Below are 16,882 nucleotides of genomic sequence, written 5' to 3'. Positions count from 1 at the left end.
CATTACACAAACACTACGTCCACAAAAACCCTACAGACGGCCCATATTGAGGGGTATCTTGATCATGTTGTACATGTACACAATTCTACTTGGATTTATTCATTCTCTCGAAGCATGGATATTTTACCTACTACACCCACGACACTGCGAACTCCCAGGACACCAGAAAGTGCCCGGAAACACCGGGTAATATTATATTTTAGGAAATTATTTATATACGATAGATAACAGTTTAATTAGAAGTTTTAAAAAGCACAGGTTTTTGAAATGGGCTAAACCTGTTAGCTGCAATACATAAATATGACCAAGTTTGAAGGTTTCGGGAAATAGAAATGCGGTATGCATGTAGGTAGAATTTTTTTTTTTTTTGCACAAATCGAGACACTAAGCATAATTTTTGATAACCTGAGAAGTTTCCTGTGCAGTGTATATCATAAAAATATACACAACAGCCGATCTGTAGGCCAGGTAAATTCCAGGTAAATCATTATTACAAACAAAATTACCGTTTCCTGTGTTTTTATTATGTGTGGTATGGAATAGACCATTACAACTATTATTATAGATAAAATTACCGATTCTTGTGTTTTCTCATCGCTCAGATTACAAACAACATCGGGCATGCATTGAAAGCTGGCCATTTTCACAAAATCGCCTGTTATTTAGAATCATCAACACGCAGTTTGAACTTGACACGAGCGATTTGAAAACAAACATTGTAACATTGAAAAATATTTTTATCTATGACAATAAAAATCCCAGCACATTTAAATAGTATCGATAGAAAACCACAATTATTCCGTAACTCAGGGACTTTGAACAAACGAAGAGGTACATGTACATCTAGGCCTGGCATGCTTTAAGTAGAATCTTTGCCCCTGCAAAGCCAGTCGCCTTCTAGTTCTCAGGATCTCGGTCTAGCTGAAGTTTTGAAAAGTGTTCTGAACACAACCGTCTAATATCTGTAGCATCAAACTTGTGTGTGATCCATGCCATCCTCCGAGCTGCATCCTTTGAGGAACTAAAATGATTAAATCGGCACCCTTTCTTCTGAATATTGGTGCAACCGTATGCCGCACAATACACCATAGTCCATTAATTGATGGGTAAATACACAGATAATGCTGTTAAAGCGGTTTTATAGATAAAATAATAGGATTATCACCTAAATCACCACCGGCTTACTACGTGCTGTCTCATTCCAATTGTCGCATATGACGTCACAGTAATATGGCGCGTAAATCTCCGATCGAAATATGCATATTGCTGTATTTGAATTTCAACTCGCAATATCTCTGTAAATATGCTCACAACAATTTTTATTGTATTTAGTATCCTTTTCAACTATAGTATAAAGAATATTTTTCATAAAATTATGCAAGTTTTAAAATTACCTCCCTTAAAACATCGTTGTTTTAATATCTTGTCATTTAAAAAGAAAGGTTTTAATGACCTGATATCAATATAAAGGTCTTATCACAAGAATTGTACATATATAACATGATAGCCTTATCACTCACCATTCAAAGTTATAAGCAAAGTTCATGTTTCGGAAAAACAAACGTACTGACAGGCAACCCCCCCCCCCCCCCCCCCCCCCACCTTCGATGCGGGGACGTAAAATGAATTTTGATTGTACCTGAGAGCCAGCAATGAGCTTCTGCGTTGTCTTTATTCCAGCGCTAAAGAATTCCAAAATCTCGACCTGAACAAAATAGACATTTCCAAGTATGAAAAAACAATACAATTACACGTAAAACCAATATACACTTGGTTTCCTGCATGTTTCATGTGTACATAATTATATGCCCCCCCCCCCCCTAATATAGTGCGGGTGATTCCTCTTTAGAACATATCCTACATTTCCGATATTTCCTTCCTTGTTTGCGAATCCAGGTCGTCCAGCAACATAGTAAAACTTGTCTCCATTGAATATACCACTCGCTAGAGAATAACCTACAAAAGACACCAAGAGACGTTTATATAACTACAAAGACTAAAGCAAAGATGTCAAAACAACATAGTATCAGAGAGGGTTCTCAATTACCATACTTGTCTTCTCCTACTCTCTCGTATCATCAAGTCGAAAAATTTACTACGATCATATACTGCGCAGTTTCTTCATTTGTCAATCTAATTAAAATTAGATCCTATGATCCGCTCATCTACTGATTAGATCCGCTCATCTACTGATTAGAACCGCTCATCTACTGATTAGATTGCTTCATTTCTATATACATGTATGCGCAGTTTTAAACAAATATCTCACTGTCCGTGTATAAAAATGTACATGATGCAGATAGCGAGATATTTTGCTTAAAACTGCACATGTATACGCAATGTATATACATGTAACAACACAACGTACCAAAGTATGACCCCGGTTGTCGCCCTTCCGTTCCTTTCACACTCTGACTCGTCAGGCCCCGGCGTGAAGTTGTAAATGTGGCCAATCCTCCGGCTAAAAATGAAGGGAAGGAATCATGCTTGCCTTTAACAACAACAACAAAAACAAACAAACAAAGAACCAAACAACAACAACAACAACAACAAAACAGAAAACAAAACAAAATCCTACGCTTTACAGATTGGAAGAGGCTAACCAAATATACTTTATTTTTCTAAGGGTTGTTTTCCCCTTAACATATGACACACACTGTATAAAGTTGTAAGCAGATAACAAGATAATACATGTATGTATATCTTATATGTATTTCATGAAATAAAAAAAAGATGGCCCATGGTTTTCTAAGTTAATGAAGTCATTGAAATTCTCACTACCATGTTTCAATTTTGTGAATCTGTAAAATGTTAATCAGACAAATATGTAATCACTGAGTATTAGCCTCCACCCCCCCCACCCCCCCCACCCCCCCCCCCCCCCACCCCCCCCACACACACACACGACAGTACATGAAAGATTGCCAAGTGTTAAAACTAGACACTGACGAAAACATACCAGTTTTATATATAGTTAATATGCACGTAATAAATTAATGATGGAAGAAAGCCTTTTATTTGGTAACAAATCTAACCCAGTCATTGATATAATCAAAACGATTATCATTATAAAAAGCCAAATTGGTCATAAAATACACACGAACAAAGAAACGAAAAGAAGAAGTCGGGTGGGGGTGGGGGGGTGGGGGGGGTGCTGACGCTGAAAGCAAGCTACCACGTGGTCCGATGAAGTTACGTGTACAAACTGCGATATACATTGCAAGACAGAAAGCAGACGTGTTCAAAAGCTTAGAGAGCAGTCTATTAAACATCGCAGTCTATTAAGAATCACAGTCTATTAAACATCGCAGTCTATTAAAATCGCAGTCTATTAAGAATCACAGTCTATTAAGAATCACACAGACCGTGGTCTATTTGAGGAAACACTAGGCATATTTTCATATTTTGATTTCTTTGTTCCCAAATGTTCAAGAATCCCACATTTCTCTGTGATTGTAACATGGAATAGTCTTTTATTGGAAACACATTAAAATATGACTGTATTTCTAAACATTGTAGAATATAAAGTTCTCACTTTGAGATCAAAATAAGGAGATAAATAACGAATCTGGGATAAATTATTCATGCATTACATGTTCATTTGTACACTGTGCTACAACACAAGAAAATCCCTCCCCAGGAAATCAGCTCTCTTTGGCAGGATGTATATTTATCTTCCCTTCACACAAAACAACCACACTCTAAATATTAACGATTTATGCTGACAACTCGTTGACGAAGACGACAGAAGCGCCCGACATTGTAACACAGACTAAAACTGTACATACCTGAGTCTCCTGAACCAGGTGAACAAGGTGGAATAAACAGAGAGAAGCATGCACTACACTAACAAGACTATATACATATAATTCCAATGTTATTTATTACAAGTGTTTTGATTGGACAAAAATAAAGCTGAACAAGAGTTTATACATCAATAAATCCGAAAACGCGATGTATTCATACACGCCTGAAAACAAATAACATAGTGCAGGGAAACTATTCAAATTTTTGCAATTGTTAATGAAGTGAATGAATTGGAATTATAAGAATCAAACATTCTTTTTGAAGAATTTATCGATGTGTAAACTCCGGCCATTTTACTCACAAACTTAACATAAAAGTGCTTTGCACTTTTATTCAGTTTGTGAGTAAAATGTCCGGAGTTTACACATCGATAAATTCTTCAAAAAGAATGTTTAATCCTATAACACATTATAGTCAGGAAAGAGCACTATGCAAGAACGGGGCGCAATTCTATAAACTAGGTCAAAGTATTATAACACTATGCTATACCAAATAATAAAAAAAGTCAGTATAATTTCTGATAAATAATTACGGTTGTGTTAGAAAAAATCTCCCATCAAGGTTACTCTCTCAGATAACGAAAATTCGAAGTTACATTTCATCTTTGTACATGGATCAGTTTTATTTTTCGCCGATTATACAAAATTCAGACGGAAGGTCCGCACCTCACCATGAAAATAAAGTCAACGAAACAGGGCAAATTTATCACGGAAATATCATTACATTCAACGAAACATGTTATCACGGGGATATCATAAAATTCAAAGAAACAGTAAATTTAGCACTGGAATACATGTATCATCATATTCAACGAAACAGGTTAAATTTATTACGGGAATATCATTGGTAGATGCAATCTTTTTGTTTTTGAAATCGGTTCCTCGATTTTTTATTTTGTTGCTATACGATTTTAATCAGAATTGTTGTACATGTAACAAAGTATAAAAAATACCGTTTGATTTCATATGTTAAATTCTCATTTCATCCTCAGAGAAACTATAGTTCACGAGAACCATGACTACCAACGTCGACCTGTGAAACATTTCTCCTTTAATTTATCTCCATTACATACACATGCATATCGTGGAATGTTAATTATCAATAAATAATATCTAAAACTAAATATTTCTGACATTCAAATCAGTAATCAATCGGTAAAGCGAACTATTTACTACATGACAAGAGCGGCACCTCTTATAAAAGAGAATTCATTATGTGATAATAAGGTGGCAGAGTCTGATTAGCGCTAACTGGGAAATAACTGCTTCATCAAGTACAAAAGCTACTTCAAGTCTTTTTGTAAAAAATAAACAACTAAAGATTCGCTTGTTGGCACAGAGCACTAACATTAATTCAAAAGCATCCATATACTATCACATGTACACCATCCGTCCTGTGTATACTTCCGAGTTTGGGGTGCTACGCCATATTAACATCCCGACATGGATGAAGGAAAGCATTACAGTAAAAAAAAAAACCCACTAAAATCAAAACTCAGTTTTTACAGTTTAAGATACCTCGACACCATTACCACGCTTTTGCATATGTAAATGTTTTATTCCCTTTGAAACAAAGCTGGAAAATGAAACTGATAAACTTGAAAAGACGTATCCAGGCGGCTTATCGCAGATTTCTTTTCTTATGCGCACAGACATCATTAGTACATTTGTACGTCATGATCTCAAAATTCGATGTAGATATCAAAGATAATTTTTTTGTATAGCTGGAATTTCTAAGGCGTAGAAAAATCATTTATTATGGTATATATCTAAATTCTTTGTCTATTTTTTTGTACGATTTGTTTTCGTTTTGCCCTGTAAATATTTAATTAGTGAAATGTCAGGGTCGTAGCGGCTAGCCTAGGTGCAAGGTATGGTGCTTAATTTGTACCATTTTGCACTTTATCGTTTTTAATTATTTATTTATCTTCATTTTTTTTCCTTTTTGTTATTTTCAGGCGAAAAGACAACATAACGATATCTAACGACTTTTCGTCCCAAAATAGCGAAACTACGACAACTCGTTAATGGCACAAATCAACAACCATACCTTGCCTACCTCCTACGACCTTGAACGCAAACCCGATTTCCAAGCCAGGACAAGAGTTACTTACCTTGGTGCCCACTGTTTGGTCCCCCAATGGTGTATGGGAATGTTTCATTCTATTCAAAAAGACAAGATTGTCAATGTATTATAAAAACAGCTTAGCTTCATCCTCATCAAATCCGGCCCCAGGACCATAAACTGAGAATAGGCTCAAGTCAAAATTTTGATTACTTATATCCACAGGCAATTGCATCGCTTGGGGTCGAATTTAATAGTAAATTCGACCCCAAGCGATGCAATTGCCTGTGCTTATATCCTAAGATTTATTTAGCATAAATGTTTTTAAAAAAAACTGCAGGCTTATAAAATATTCAAATGCAAACATAAACTGAAAATGTTATTTGTTTATGAAAATTATTTCCAAAGTTGATTGGATGTGGAATTTAGACTTGCGTCTATTCTCAGTTTATGGTATCGAGGCTACGTCTTACAGGAATGAGAATATACACTACAAACACACGTTTACCAAAATTATTTGAAAATGATCACATATTGATGCAAACTTATATTACATGTAAATCTTACGTTGTCAGAAATATCTCTCAAAGTTTCAAAATAAATGACTTCCCATGACAACGATACATGGTAAATCAAAAATCCCACTTTAATCATCTTACAATGTAGGTGTTTTTTAAATACATGTATATATAATTCTTAATATTTGACATAAACTTTGAGAAAAACATCTCACCCATAGAAAGTAATGTATATACTTAATATATTATCTTGGAATGTATTAATCTTTTGCAATCACATGGACTTTAGAAAATATGCGTACAATTCCTGGTGCTGTTGAAAATCCGAACATGGACCAGGAAAAGGAATACTCATCTGGAGGTGTGATCCGAATAAGCAGATTAGAGATCGAGGCCGTGTCCTCGTTTCTAAAGTACACGCACGCACCGGAAGTGTCATCATTCTTGTAAGGGTTTCGATATCCGGGAGCACATATCTGGCATAAACGCAAATTAGAAAAACTTTCAATATAATTTTAAGACAATATTGTCATAATCAATCTACCAATGACGCCTTCGTTATCAAGTTTTCTAAAGAGAACACTGGTTTTTACCAATACTATAAATGTTTGACAAGTGTGCACCGCACGCTTCTTGGCATAGTCAGAAACTCGGTGACCTGCTTCAAGTCAAATACGGAACTAGCTTGAACATTTATCTTTGATACTATATTTTTTTCACTTTTATAGCCTTACTTCCAAAATATAAATACCAGGAACTTCACAGCAAGCACGTACAACATATGATCAACTGACCTGGAAACAAACATTACACCTGTACGAGTAAGATTGATTGATTGTATATCGTTTGACATCCCGATGGAGAAGTTTACACCTGTACAGGTAAGGCAGTATTAAAAAGTTTGTATAGACTGTTGAGCAGTACTCACTAGCGTGGTGTTTTTCAGAACCATTAAAGTGGCACCCAATTTGGAATCATCTGAAACTTTAGAAAGAAAAAAGACAAGTATATATATATATATATATATATATATATATGTGTGTGTGTGTGTGTGTGTGTGTGTGTGTGTGTTAACATACAAGTACAATATACTAGAGTAATATATGGGTAGACTTTTGTTTATATATACATGTATATATTAATTTCTATTGAAATCCATTGCTTGTCATTTGCAATTATGGAAACATATTTTGTTTTAATCTAGCTAGATCCGGTTTTAGTGCCGCCTGTCTGCGCGTGAATACATGTATATACATTTCACAAACGTCCTCGAGCTGTTGCACGGTATTGTTGAAATTTTTCTGGTTGATGTTTGGCCTTTTATTTGAATGTTTTACCTATATTATACGATGGTTTATTTCATGAGTTTAGAGTTGTCCATCTTAACTACTTTCATTTAACCGTTGTTCAAAACCAAATATAGAAAAGTCTAGGTCATGTGATTTTCCGCTGTTACGTTTAAATAACTTTCAGGTCAATAATTTCTATTTTATGTACTTGAACGTATATATTTAGAAAGAAGCAGAACATATAAATATCTAAATGTCTTTCTTTGGGTTAAACAGAAGATCAAGGTCGCAAACATTGCAGAGAAATTTGGATGACCCGTTATTTTTTCTGCAATGTTTGCGACCTTCATTTCCCAATAAACAAACTAAAGAAAGCATTTCATTATTCAAATGAACCTCCGAGGACCAGACCTCGGGGACTACAGCATTAACGGATTCCAACATCCGTTATAGAGAGGAAAACATTGGAATGGATATTGATCTGAAAAGTTCTATCCAAGCGACTTTTGAAGAGATTTGTAGAGAATATTCCAATATATTTATTTTCTCCGACAATAAATATTTTCTTGACTATTTGATAATAAAACATAACAGAAAAAGTGAATAGGTTGGTTGCGTTCGTTACAAGATCGCTTTTAATAAGCAAACATCAAATCGACAAAGCTGAAAATTCACTAATGAAAGCATATGAATTCAAAACTGAAAATGGGCTGGGTGGAAGGGAAGGCTAAGGCACAGAAATACAAAACCGACCTTTGTTGCTTGTGACAAACCTCGCACTGCCCGAACACTGACCAGTAGTAGTATATATATATTAAGTGCAAATGCGCTCGTGCATGAGCTCAAAAACCCGCGAAATGTAATTACGGAAAATAACGAAAAATGACGAAATGTAAAACGTCAAGAAATGAATATCTTATACAAAACTGTATAGCCAGGGGCGGATCCAGGAATAACGGTTACTTTATGAGGCAGTGGGTCCAGGGCGAAACCCTGGTGGGGGCCCTGGAGTCGAAGCCCCCGGAAGCTCTTTACAGATTTTATGGGGCTTGAAATATTTCTCCTATTTAGTCATTTGTACTATTTGCTATGATTTTAATAAGGTGAAATTAATAAAATGACCCAAATTTTAAGGGTTTTTTTTTTGGAAAAAATTAAGTTCTCCCAATAAAGTTTTCCGGGAGTGGAAGAAATTATTGCTTCTTTTATCGTTTAGTACATTTTCCGAAACAAGATACCGCGATTTACCTTAAATTTGAAAATTTTAGGGGGGGGGGGGGAGCGCCGGCTGCGCCCCCTTCTAAATCCGCCACTGATAGCCCTATGTGACACACACATGCCGTGGATTTTGACACAACACGGGGATATTTATGATACATGTAAGTTTGACTCACAATTACCGTGTAGTTTCTGAGACACTGGTATTAAACTGATGATAGTAACGATCGTTACTATCATCCCAAGATGGCGGAAGGAAATTACCGAAAGACCACGTTTACTTATTATATCTATTTGTATTGTTTATTTGCGAATGATATGTAGGTAATAAATATCATACACTTGCAACAATTACGATCAGGTGTTATTTTATCTTGTATACGGCTCATATGAACAGAAAATTCGTCGTTGAAAAAACAGCGAGGATGATAGTAACGAAATGAATGATGGTAGTAACGTAAGAACTTTCGTTACTATCGTCCTCGCTGTTTTTTTCAACGACGAATTTTCTGTTGTTATCTGTCGTTTGGTAAAGTGCATGTATCGCAAAAAAAGGGTCTTACCAATTTTTTTTTGCAACTGCTGCAGTTGCAATTCTGAACAATTACTGATCTCTGTAAATTTCCTCTGAAGTTGTACAGGACACAAGAACACACTCCCGGTTCTGTTGAAATCACTAGCGTAGGATAGGGTATCGAGTGGCGCACCGACTAACAACCTAGAATGAAAATGATATTATATAATCACACATTGCTCAAGTTTATTAACACAATATGCCCCTTTCATGTGATTGTGTAGTCTGTATACAGCACTAATGTCCCCCTCCTGTTCAATAAAATTCTTATTCGATGCAATATAGCTGCTGTAATGAAAGGGGATATATTTTCATTCACAGGAGTATTGGGAACTATCGATTATCTTTGTACAAGTTGTGTTTTGAATATGCTCGAGATGCGAGCATGTCTGTACACTTTCTGTCCCTCGGTATTGCACCAGGGAAGACGAAAAGAAAACACAACTCGAGGTGGTTTATAAGTACACTGCTGTCCACCATTGTCCATTGACCTATATTAATTTTGTAAATATTTTCTTTTCCCAGTGGAGAGAAAGAAAAGAATTAGAAAGCGGGAGAGAAAGATACATGGTGAGAGAATGAGAGACAAAAAAAAAGAAAACGAGAGAGAGAGAGAGAGAGAGTAGTAGTAATTATGAATGAGTACATTAAATGAGTTTCAAAATGTTATCTTTCTATACATATGTCCATTTTAATTTTTCTTTGTTGCCATTTATGAAATCGCAGCATGATATTCTCCATCCTATCAAGTCGTTATATCAGAAAAACCTGCATGCCACTTCTAAACTAATCATTTCTCACGACTTTCTACCGAAGTCTGACCGGGGATCCTCAGGGAAAAAGAAAAAGCGAAAGACCCAAGAACCGGTTACATAATCGAGGGAGGTATGCCTGTTTTAGATACTGAACAGACATTCGACTCCGGAAAACAGGTGCCCTATTCCAAATTAGCAACGAGCTATACCCCGCCATTAAATCCGACAATAACCGCCTCATTGTCCCTCATCGCATTTGACTCAATCATCACAATCATTAATCACCGCTCTGTTAGATCGATAAACATTTCTCTGGTACACGCAGTCCTAGAGAACTTGCCAATAAAAAAGGGAATTTTTCTTGTCCCCTTGGGGAGCGGGAAGGAGGGCAGACCAACAGAATAACGCGGACGTCGTGCATTAGATTTATCTGCAGACCTGGCTGACAGGCTTATATAATGTGTATATAATCCAGTTAATCGCCAATCATTACAGTTCTGACATTTGAAAAAAAAAAATGTGTAAAAGGTTAGTTGAAAATCAATATCATATTAGAAAGGTTACATAACTGATACAACAAAACAACAACAACCCCGTTTTCTGTTTGACAATTTCCATTTCTACACCCCCAGGGCTAGTCATGACGACATACTTAGCTTATGTTGATATATTACCTAATTGGTAAAGGAAATTTTTTTTAAAAAGTATTCAAAAAGAAAAATGAATGGACATTGGACAGGCGTTTTGATCCATGTGTTTGTTTACATTACACACAAAGTCCTGACCAGTTCGACGATGTTGATGTACATATATATTCTGACTCATACAGAATCGCATGAATCAGAATATAAACTAATATTGATGACTCCTGGGGCCAATGATTACGACAAGTAAAGACATGCTAACTCAATGCCATAGTTTCAACAGATATATATGTTCACATTTCAACCTCATCTTCCAGAATTCTTAACTTAGAGATTGAGGATGTATAATATATTTAACTAGAAGATGTAAAGCATGATATACACTGACAAAACTTGTCGATAGAAGAAAACAGGAAAAAGTCCAATGGAAATGTGATATACCGTGAATAAATTTGGAACATCGCTCGCGCATTTCCTGAGTAGGAGAGTAGGAGTCTATTTTTATTTACAAACACAACTCCGGCAAATGACTGTGTAAAACACGATCAGACAGACAATCAAATGACAATGTATATATAATTATATATATATATATAATTCAACAAAAAAGCAGGAAAATATGCAGTTCCAAAAAAAAATGTTTGGACTGCATATTTTCCTGCTTTTTTATTGAATCATTTTGGCTGTGTGATATCAACTCTCTCTCTCTCTCTCTCTCTCTCTCTCTCTCTCTCTATATATATATATATATATATATATAAAGCACTAAAATGACCAACGACACGAACAACAGTGAATTGTCAAATTTTCAGGGCAACCTGTCCCTTCCTCAGGACGATAGAATATTTACATAGAAAAGGAAACGAAATAGAAAAGGAAACTATTTACATAGACAAGAAAACTAAATAGAAAAGGAAACTAAAACGGCAACTAAACTACAAAAGCTGATAACAAAGAAAACGTCTTCATATTAAAATTATTGAGTGTAATATGCGGCAATAGAAAAGTCTGTTCCCATCGAACGTCAAGACAGATCTGAACTGACTCGCCCTACGCTGGATCAAATCAAAAACAAAGAACGAGTTAACTCCAGCAAGTAAATGGTAAATTACAAATTGTATGATATACTCTGATTTCATTCAGAAAAGACACCACTGTATAAATTCAAAATCAAGAATTAAAAAACAACACGCATTGAAGAAGAGGAATTAAACTGGCTGTATTGCACAGCATACAAAATGTAGGGCACACATAATTAACTGTAGTAGATTTAGTCATGTTTAAGAGTGTCCTTATATGAACGCACATTTTCAGTTGTACTTAGTAATAAACACTGGCATATTAACATAGGACGCACTCAGAGTACAGAGGATATCTACACGAATGTATTCATTTGGGATGGGCTGACTAAGTTCCCCGAGAGCATCTGTATTAATTAACACAAAGTGGCCAATTCAATATCGTCACCGTATTGCTTTATATTCTATTAGAGAAAGAAATCCAATTGAAATTTTAAGATTCAAGGAGGACGAGTAGTGACACACCAGGGGTTAACAAAATGACATACACAGCATCCCTGGATAATCTGGTCAGTTCTGCTTGATCGAATTCAGTTTGGAGAATGTTTCTCTTTTATGTCGATTTTTTTCGAGCAGAGATATGTATTGATCGGTTATATAGAATTAGGCCATAAAAAACGATTCCACGCACAAGTCATGGTAGCTGACTCACCGATTTTCTGAGAGAGAGAGAGAGAGAGGGGGGGGGGGAGAGAGAGAGAGGGAGAGAGAATGAGAGAGAGAGTACCCACCATTTTCCATCAGTATTATTTATTAAATCCACCGCAGCCCCATAATTTGTTCCAGCATTCCCCTTAAAGACTAGAGGTCGTGTAATGTCAATATTAAAACTCCAACTGAATTCAAAATACACAACCATTAAAATCTGTAGCACTTTTCCCACATATCGAAAGCTCACTAGAGGGAACACACTTGACAAAGAACTAAATCTTGGATTGAAATGAAATCCCATGTCGATATGAAAATCCGTTTCAGATCATTGTTTGTTAAAATCATTTAAACATCAAATGAAAAGCAGCGTTGTGCGAGCTCGTTGTGTTGCCTTTGTGCTGTGGGAAGAGGAAGATGAGACACGGCCATGATGATTAGAATACACATGTATACACAAATCTCTCTCAATCGAGGCGTTATTATAACGGTCTATCAAAACTTGCTCTGATTACACGCCAACGCGGTGCTTGCAATACGCTATGTATATATTGATGGCTTCATCAAATCACGTGGCGGATCAATTTCAAATGGCGGATCGTGTTTTAAAAAAAACAACTGTGTATATATTTTAAAGAGGGTCAATGTATTATTTCTATTAGGCCCCTACACATTTTTTTTTTATTGGATTAGATTTTCGTATATTAAAACATATAATTTTGGATTGTTTAGATAAATAATCATGAATGAAAAAAAGAATCCGTGTTCAATACATATTATAGAGAACACAGATATTATTATCATTAGGCTATGGCAGTTCAGGATATTCATATAATTTGACTTGACTTGACTTTGACGATCATTATCTTTGTACTTGACCTTGACCTTTGTATTTGGGAGAAGGTCTATACATAGGATGTGCCGGCTGCCCGATCCTTGTGAGTTCATCAATAAAATATGTTTAAATTGAATGAATTGAAATACACCACCGTAGGCAGATTCAGGGGACGGGGGGGGGGGGGGGGGGGTGAGTCTCCCCTTGACCTAATTAAAGGACACATTTCATGTTTTCAACGTATACAGTATGCATATATAATTTTATGCATTTTGTCTTCCTTGTGCTTATACATTTTTAGAAATTAGTGATAGTTCGTTCGCCGAAAAATTGCGATAATTAACCAGTGACGTCATATGCGACCTTTGTAAATCAACCTGTTGTAAAAGTAGTGCACAGGCACCCGACGTTTTAGCTATCTATAAAATGAAAAAAATTGTTTTCCTGAAAACATAATATTAGGTTTACTGGAAGATATTTTTTTTTATTATTATTATAGATATTTAAATCGTCGAGTGCCTGAGAAGTAGTGTTAGTTCGGATTTAAGGGGCCTAATTTTTTTACCATGGAACACATTTATTTCGATGTTGACAAATTTCCTGAGTCTTATATCTTTTAGCCACCAGTGCATACAAATAGCGACCCAAATGTAGCGAGGAAAGAGAGTACGAAATCTGCATTTGAGAGTAAATAATGTTTACATGGGATCGCTGTCTAAACACTATTTGGTAAAGCTATAATTAGCGTTGTTTTTTTTCTTTGTTCTAAAATAAACAGTCTAATTATTATAAAATTTATTTTTGGGTAAGTTAGATAGGTCTATATTATGATACAATGCATCAACGACAACTAGGTCTACTGTCACGGGTGCATTTCGGGAAGAAAAAAAAGAATTACATAAAATGATCAAATTTATAGTAAAAATCACAATACTTATAAATTATTCTAATCAAGCAATTTTATCTATCTTTTTTTCAATCTACACGTTGTTACATGTAGGAAGTGGCTGTTGTGTACGCGTTGGCCCCGTTCCTTTAATAAAATTAAATTCAAAGTTAGGAAATATAATATTTCATTATTCATAATTCAAAGTTAAATTATTTTTTATCTTTAATTTTTTTTTAAACTACCAGTTGGTAGAAATTACGAGCACAAGTTCTGCCCATATATGTTGTTACAAGGTGAAGGTCAGTTGGTGTGAGTTGAATTTCATCGCTTTCAAACTCTAAATCTACGTAATCTGTTTCATTTAAAACACATGTAAAGTAGTTTTAGGCATGAAATGAATTAATTTTGCTGAAAAAATTAAAAAGTTTAAAAACATGCGATGTGTCCTTGAAGCTTTTCTTAATCTCACAGTACCGATTCTCATGAAATCATTGTCTTCCAGGGTTTTACAGTAATTAAAGTATTCTTATGATGCACTCTGATTCTGGAACCCGTGACAAGACCCCTGTCTAGTTCAGAATTAATATAAATCTAAATTACTCTCTCTCTCTCTCTCTCTCTCTCTCTCTCTCTCTCTCTCTCTCTCTCTCTCTCTCTCCCCGTTTATGATTCACTATGCATGTTTTCCTACATTGTCGCACGTTACTCGTCCCTCTCGCTCCTCTCCGAAGAGGAGCGTACGTTTCAGCCGTGGCTTGCGACGATAGTTTTCCTACGCTGTTTGTGATGTCACAAACAAATGTCAGAGAGCGAAGCTGTAACGGAGGATTAACATGTGATAAAAAGAAGCCCCCATGGTATGTAGTTCAATTTGATTTATATTTAACTCATCGTGTGTTTTACAACTCGTTGAATATAAATCATATCAAACCACAGACTATGGGAGATCCTATATTTACATGTATATACCACACATCTTGTACCGATCCCTGACTACACAACATTGTGTTCATATTACATGTAATTATGTATCTGACAATTATATGATACTTCAAACTCGCACAGTGTTTTATACATCCGGCATCCGAGATTCGGAGGCATGTAGTTTTTGAATGAGTATTTCATGAAATTTAGAGAATTTTTTGTACCATATTTGCATATTATTTTTAATTGAATCTCATCATCAGGATTTTCCCCAATACAATGGTCTGACGCTGTTATTGTGCCTGTTTTAAAAAACGGTGATACTTCTGATCCAAATAATTACAGAGGTATAAGTCTTGTTAGTTGTTTCTGCAAATTGTTTACTTCCATATTAAACAGAAGACTCATCTCATGGGCAGCCTCGTATGATATTATTTCAGATGCACAATATGGTTTTCAACCCAAGCTAAGTACTACGGAGGCAATTTTTGCGCTTCATTGTCTTATAACACAATTACTCCAATCCAAAAACGATTATATTGTTGCTTCGTGGATTATAAGAAGGCATTCGATTAAGTTAACAGGGAAAAATTGTATAGAAAATTAAAACACTACGGTATACAAGGGAAGCTGCTTACTATTGTTCGCTCCATGTATAGTAGGATTAGAACCTGTGTAAAATCCTCTGGTCACATTTCACAATTTTTTGAAAATCACATTGGTCTATTACAAGGAGAAGTGTTGTCTCCCCTATTTTTTGTATTGTATGTGAATGACCTTGAAATTGAATTTATCAAAAAGGTAATCATCCGACTGATTTACAGTTATTAAGTCTTTATATTTTGATGTATGCTGATGACATGGTGTTGCTTGCAGAATCGGTTATTGAACTACAAAATATGTTAAATACACTGCAAAGTTATACAGATGAATGGGATTTAGTTGTTAATGTAGCAAAAACTAAAATTATGGTGGGAAGATTCGCACAGATGAAAAATGGGTGTATAAAGATGAAAGTATAGAAGTATTAGATCAATTTGTTTACTTGGGCGTTTTATTTAATTTTAATGGTAAATTTTTGGTAACGCAGAAACAGTTAGCATCACAAGGTCGCAAAGCATTATTTGCCCTTAAATCAACTATAAAACAATTGTATTTAAATCATTGTACCCTATTCTCCCTTTTCGATACCTACATGTATGTCTGTAGTATTTTGAATTACGGATGTGAAGTGTGGGGATTACATAAATCACCTGACATTGAAAAGGTTCATCTGGATTTCTTAAAATTTGCACTTGGTGTTCGTAAAAACACTAATACAACCATGGTATATTTTGAAACAGGGCGTTTACCATTTTGAGAATGTTCAAGTTTTGGTTTAAACTATTGCAGTCTGAATATTGTATACTTAATGCTGCATATGAATGTTTATACAATATCTGTGAAAATACAAAGCATACTAGTCGTAACTGGGCTACTTTTATCAAGGAACAACTCGATTGTTTGGGACTTAGTTATATGTGGCATGATCAAAGTAACTTAAATAGCCATGTTTGTTTGCCAATAATACAACAAAGATTGAAGGATCATTTTATTCAAAATTTACATAGCAACATGCAGTATGAATCAAAATGCACT

General features: G+C 35.3%; 1 protein-coding gene across 1 annotated transcript in view; it reads right to left on the bottom strand.

Annotated features, from left to right (window-relative positions):
- The window catches only part of LOC125666057 (integrin alpha-1-like), a 42,888-nt gene extending 29,744 nt beyond the window's left edge, over positions 1 to 13,144 (bottom strand). The window contains exons 1-8 of the mRNA XM_056150952.1: positions 12,680 to 13,144; positions 9,460 to 9,614; positions 7,318 to 7,373; positions 6,692 to 6,865; positions 5,921 to 5,969; positions 2,369 to 2,461; positions 1,862 to 1,956; positions 1,640 to 1,705 (exon numbers count right to left, since the gene is read on the bottom strand). Of these exons, the coding sequence (XP_056006927.1) occupies positions 1,640 to 1,705; positions 1,862 to 1,956; positions 2,369 to 2,461; positions 5,921 to 5,969; positions 6,692 to 6,865; positions 7,318 to 7,373; positions 9,460 to 9,614; positions 12,680 to 12,900 (909 nt within the window). The 5' untranslated portion in view covers positions 12,901 to 13,144. The remainder of the gene's footprint in view (positions 1 to 1,639; positions 1,706 to 1,861; positions 1,957 to 2,368; positions 2,462 to 5,920; positions 5,970 to 6,691; positions 6,866 to 7,317; positions 7,374 to 9,459; positions 9,615 to 12,679) is intronic.
- Positions 13,145 to 16,882: the final 3,738 nt, after the last annotated feature.

Source organism: Ostrea edulis, chromosome 10 (assembly GCF_947568905.1).
Source record: "Ostrea edulis chromosome 10, xbOstEdul1.1, whole genome shotgun sequence".
NCBI classification, from domain to species: domain Eukaryota; kingdom Metazoa; phylum Mollusca; class Bivalvia; order Ostreida; family Ostreidae; genus Ostrea; species Ostrea edulis.
This window is presented reverse-complemented; position numbering and strand designations above follow the sequence as displayed.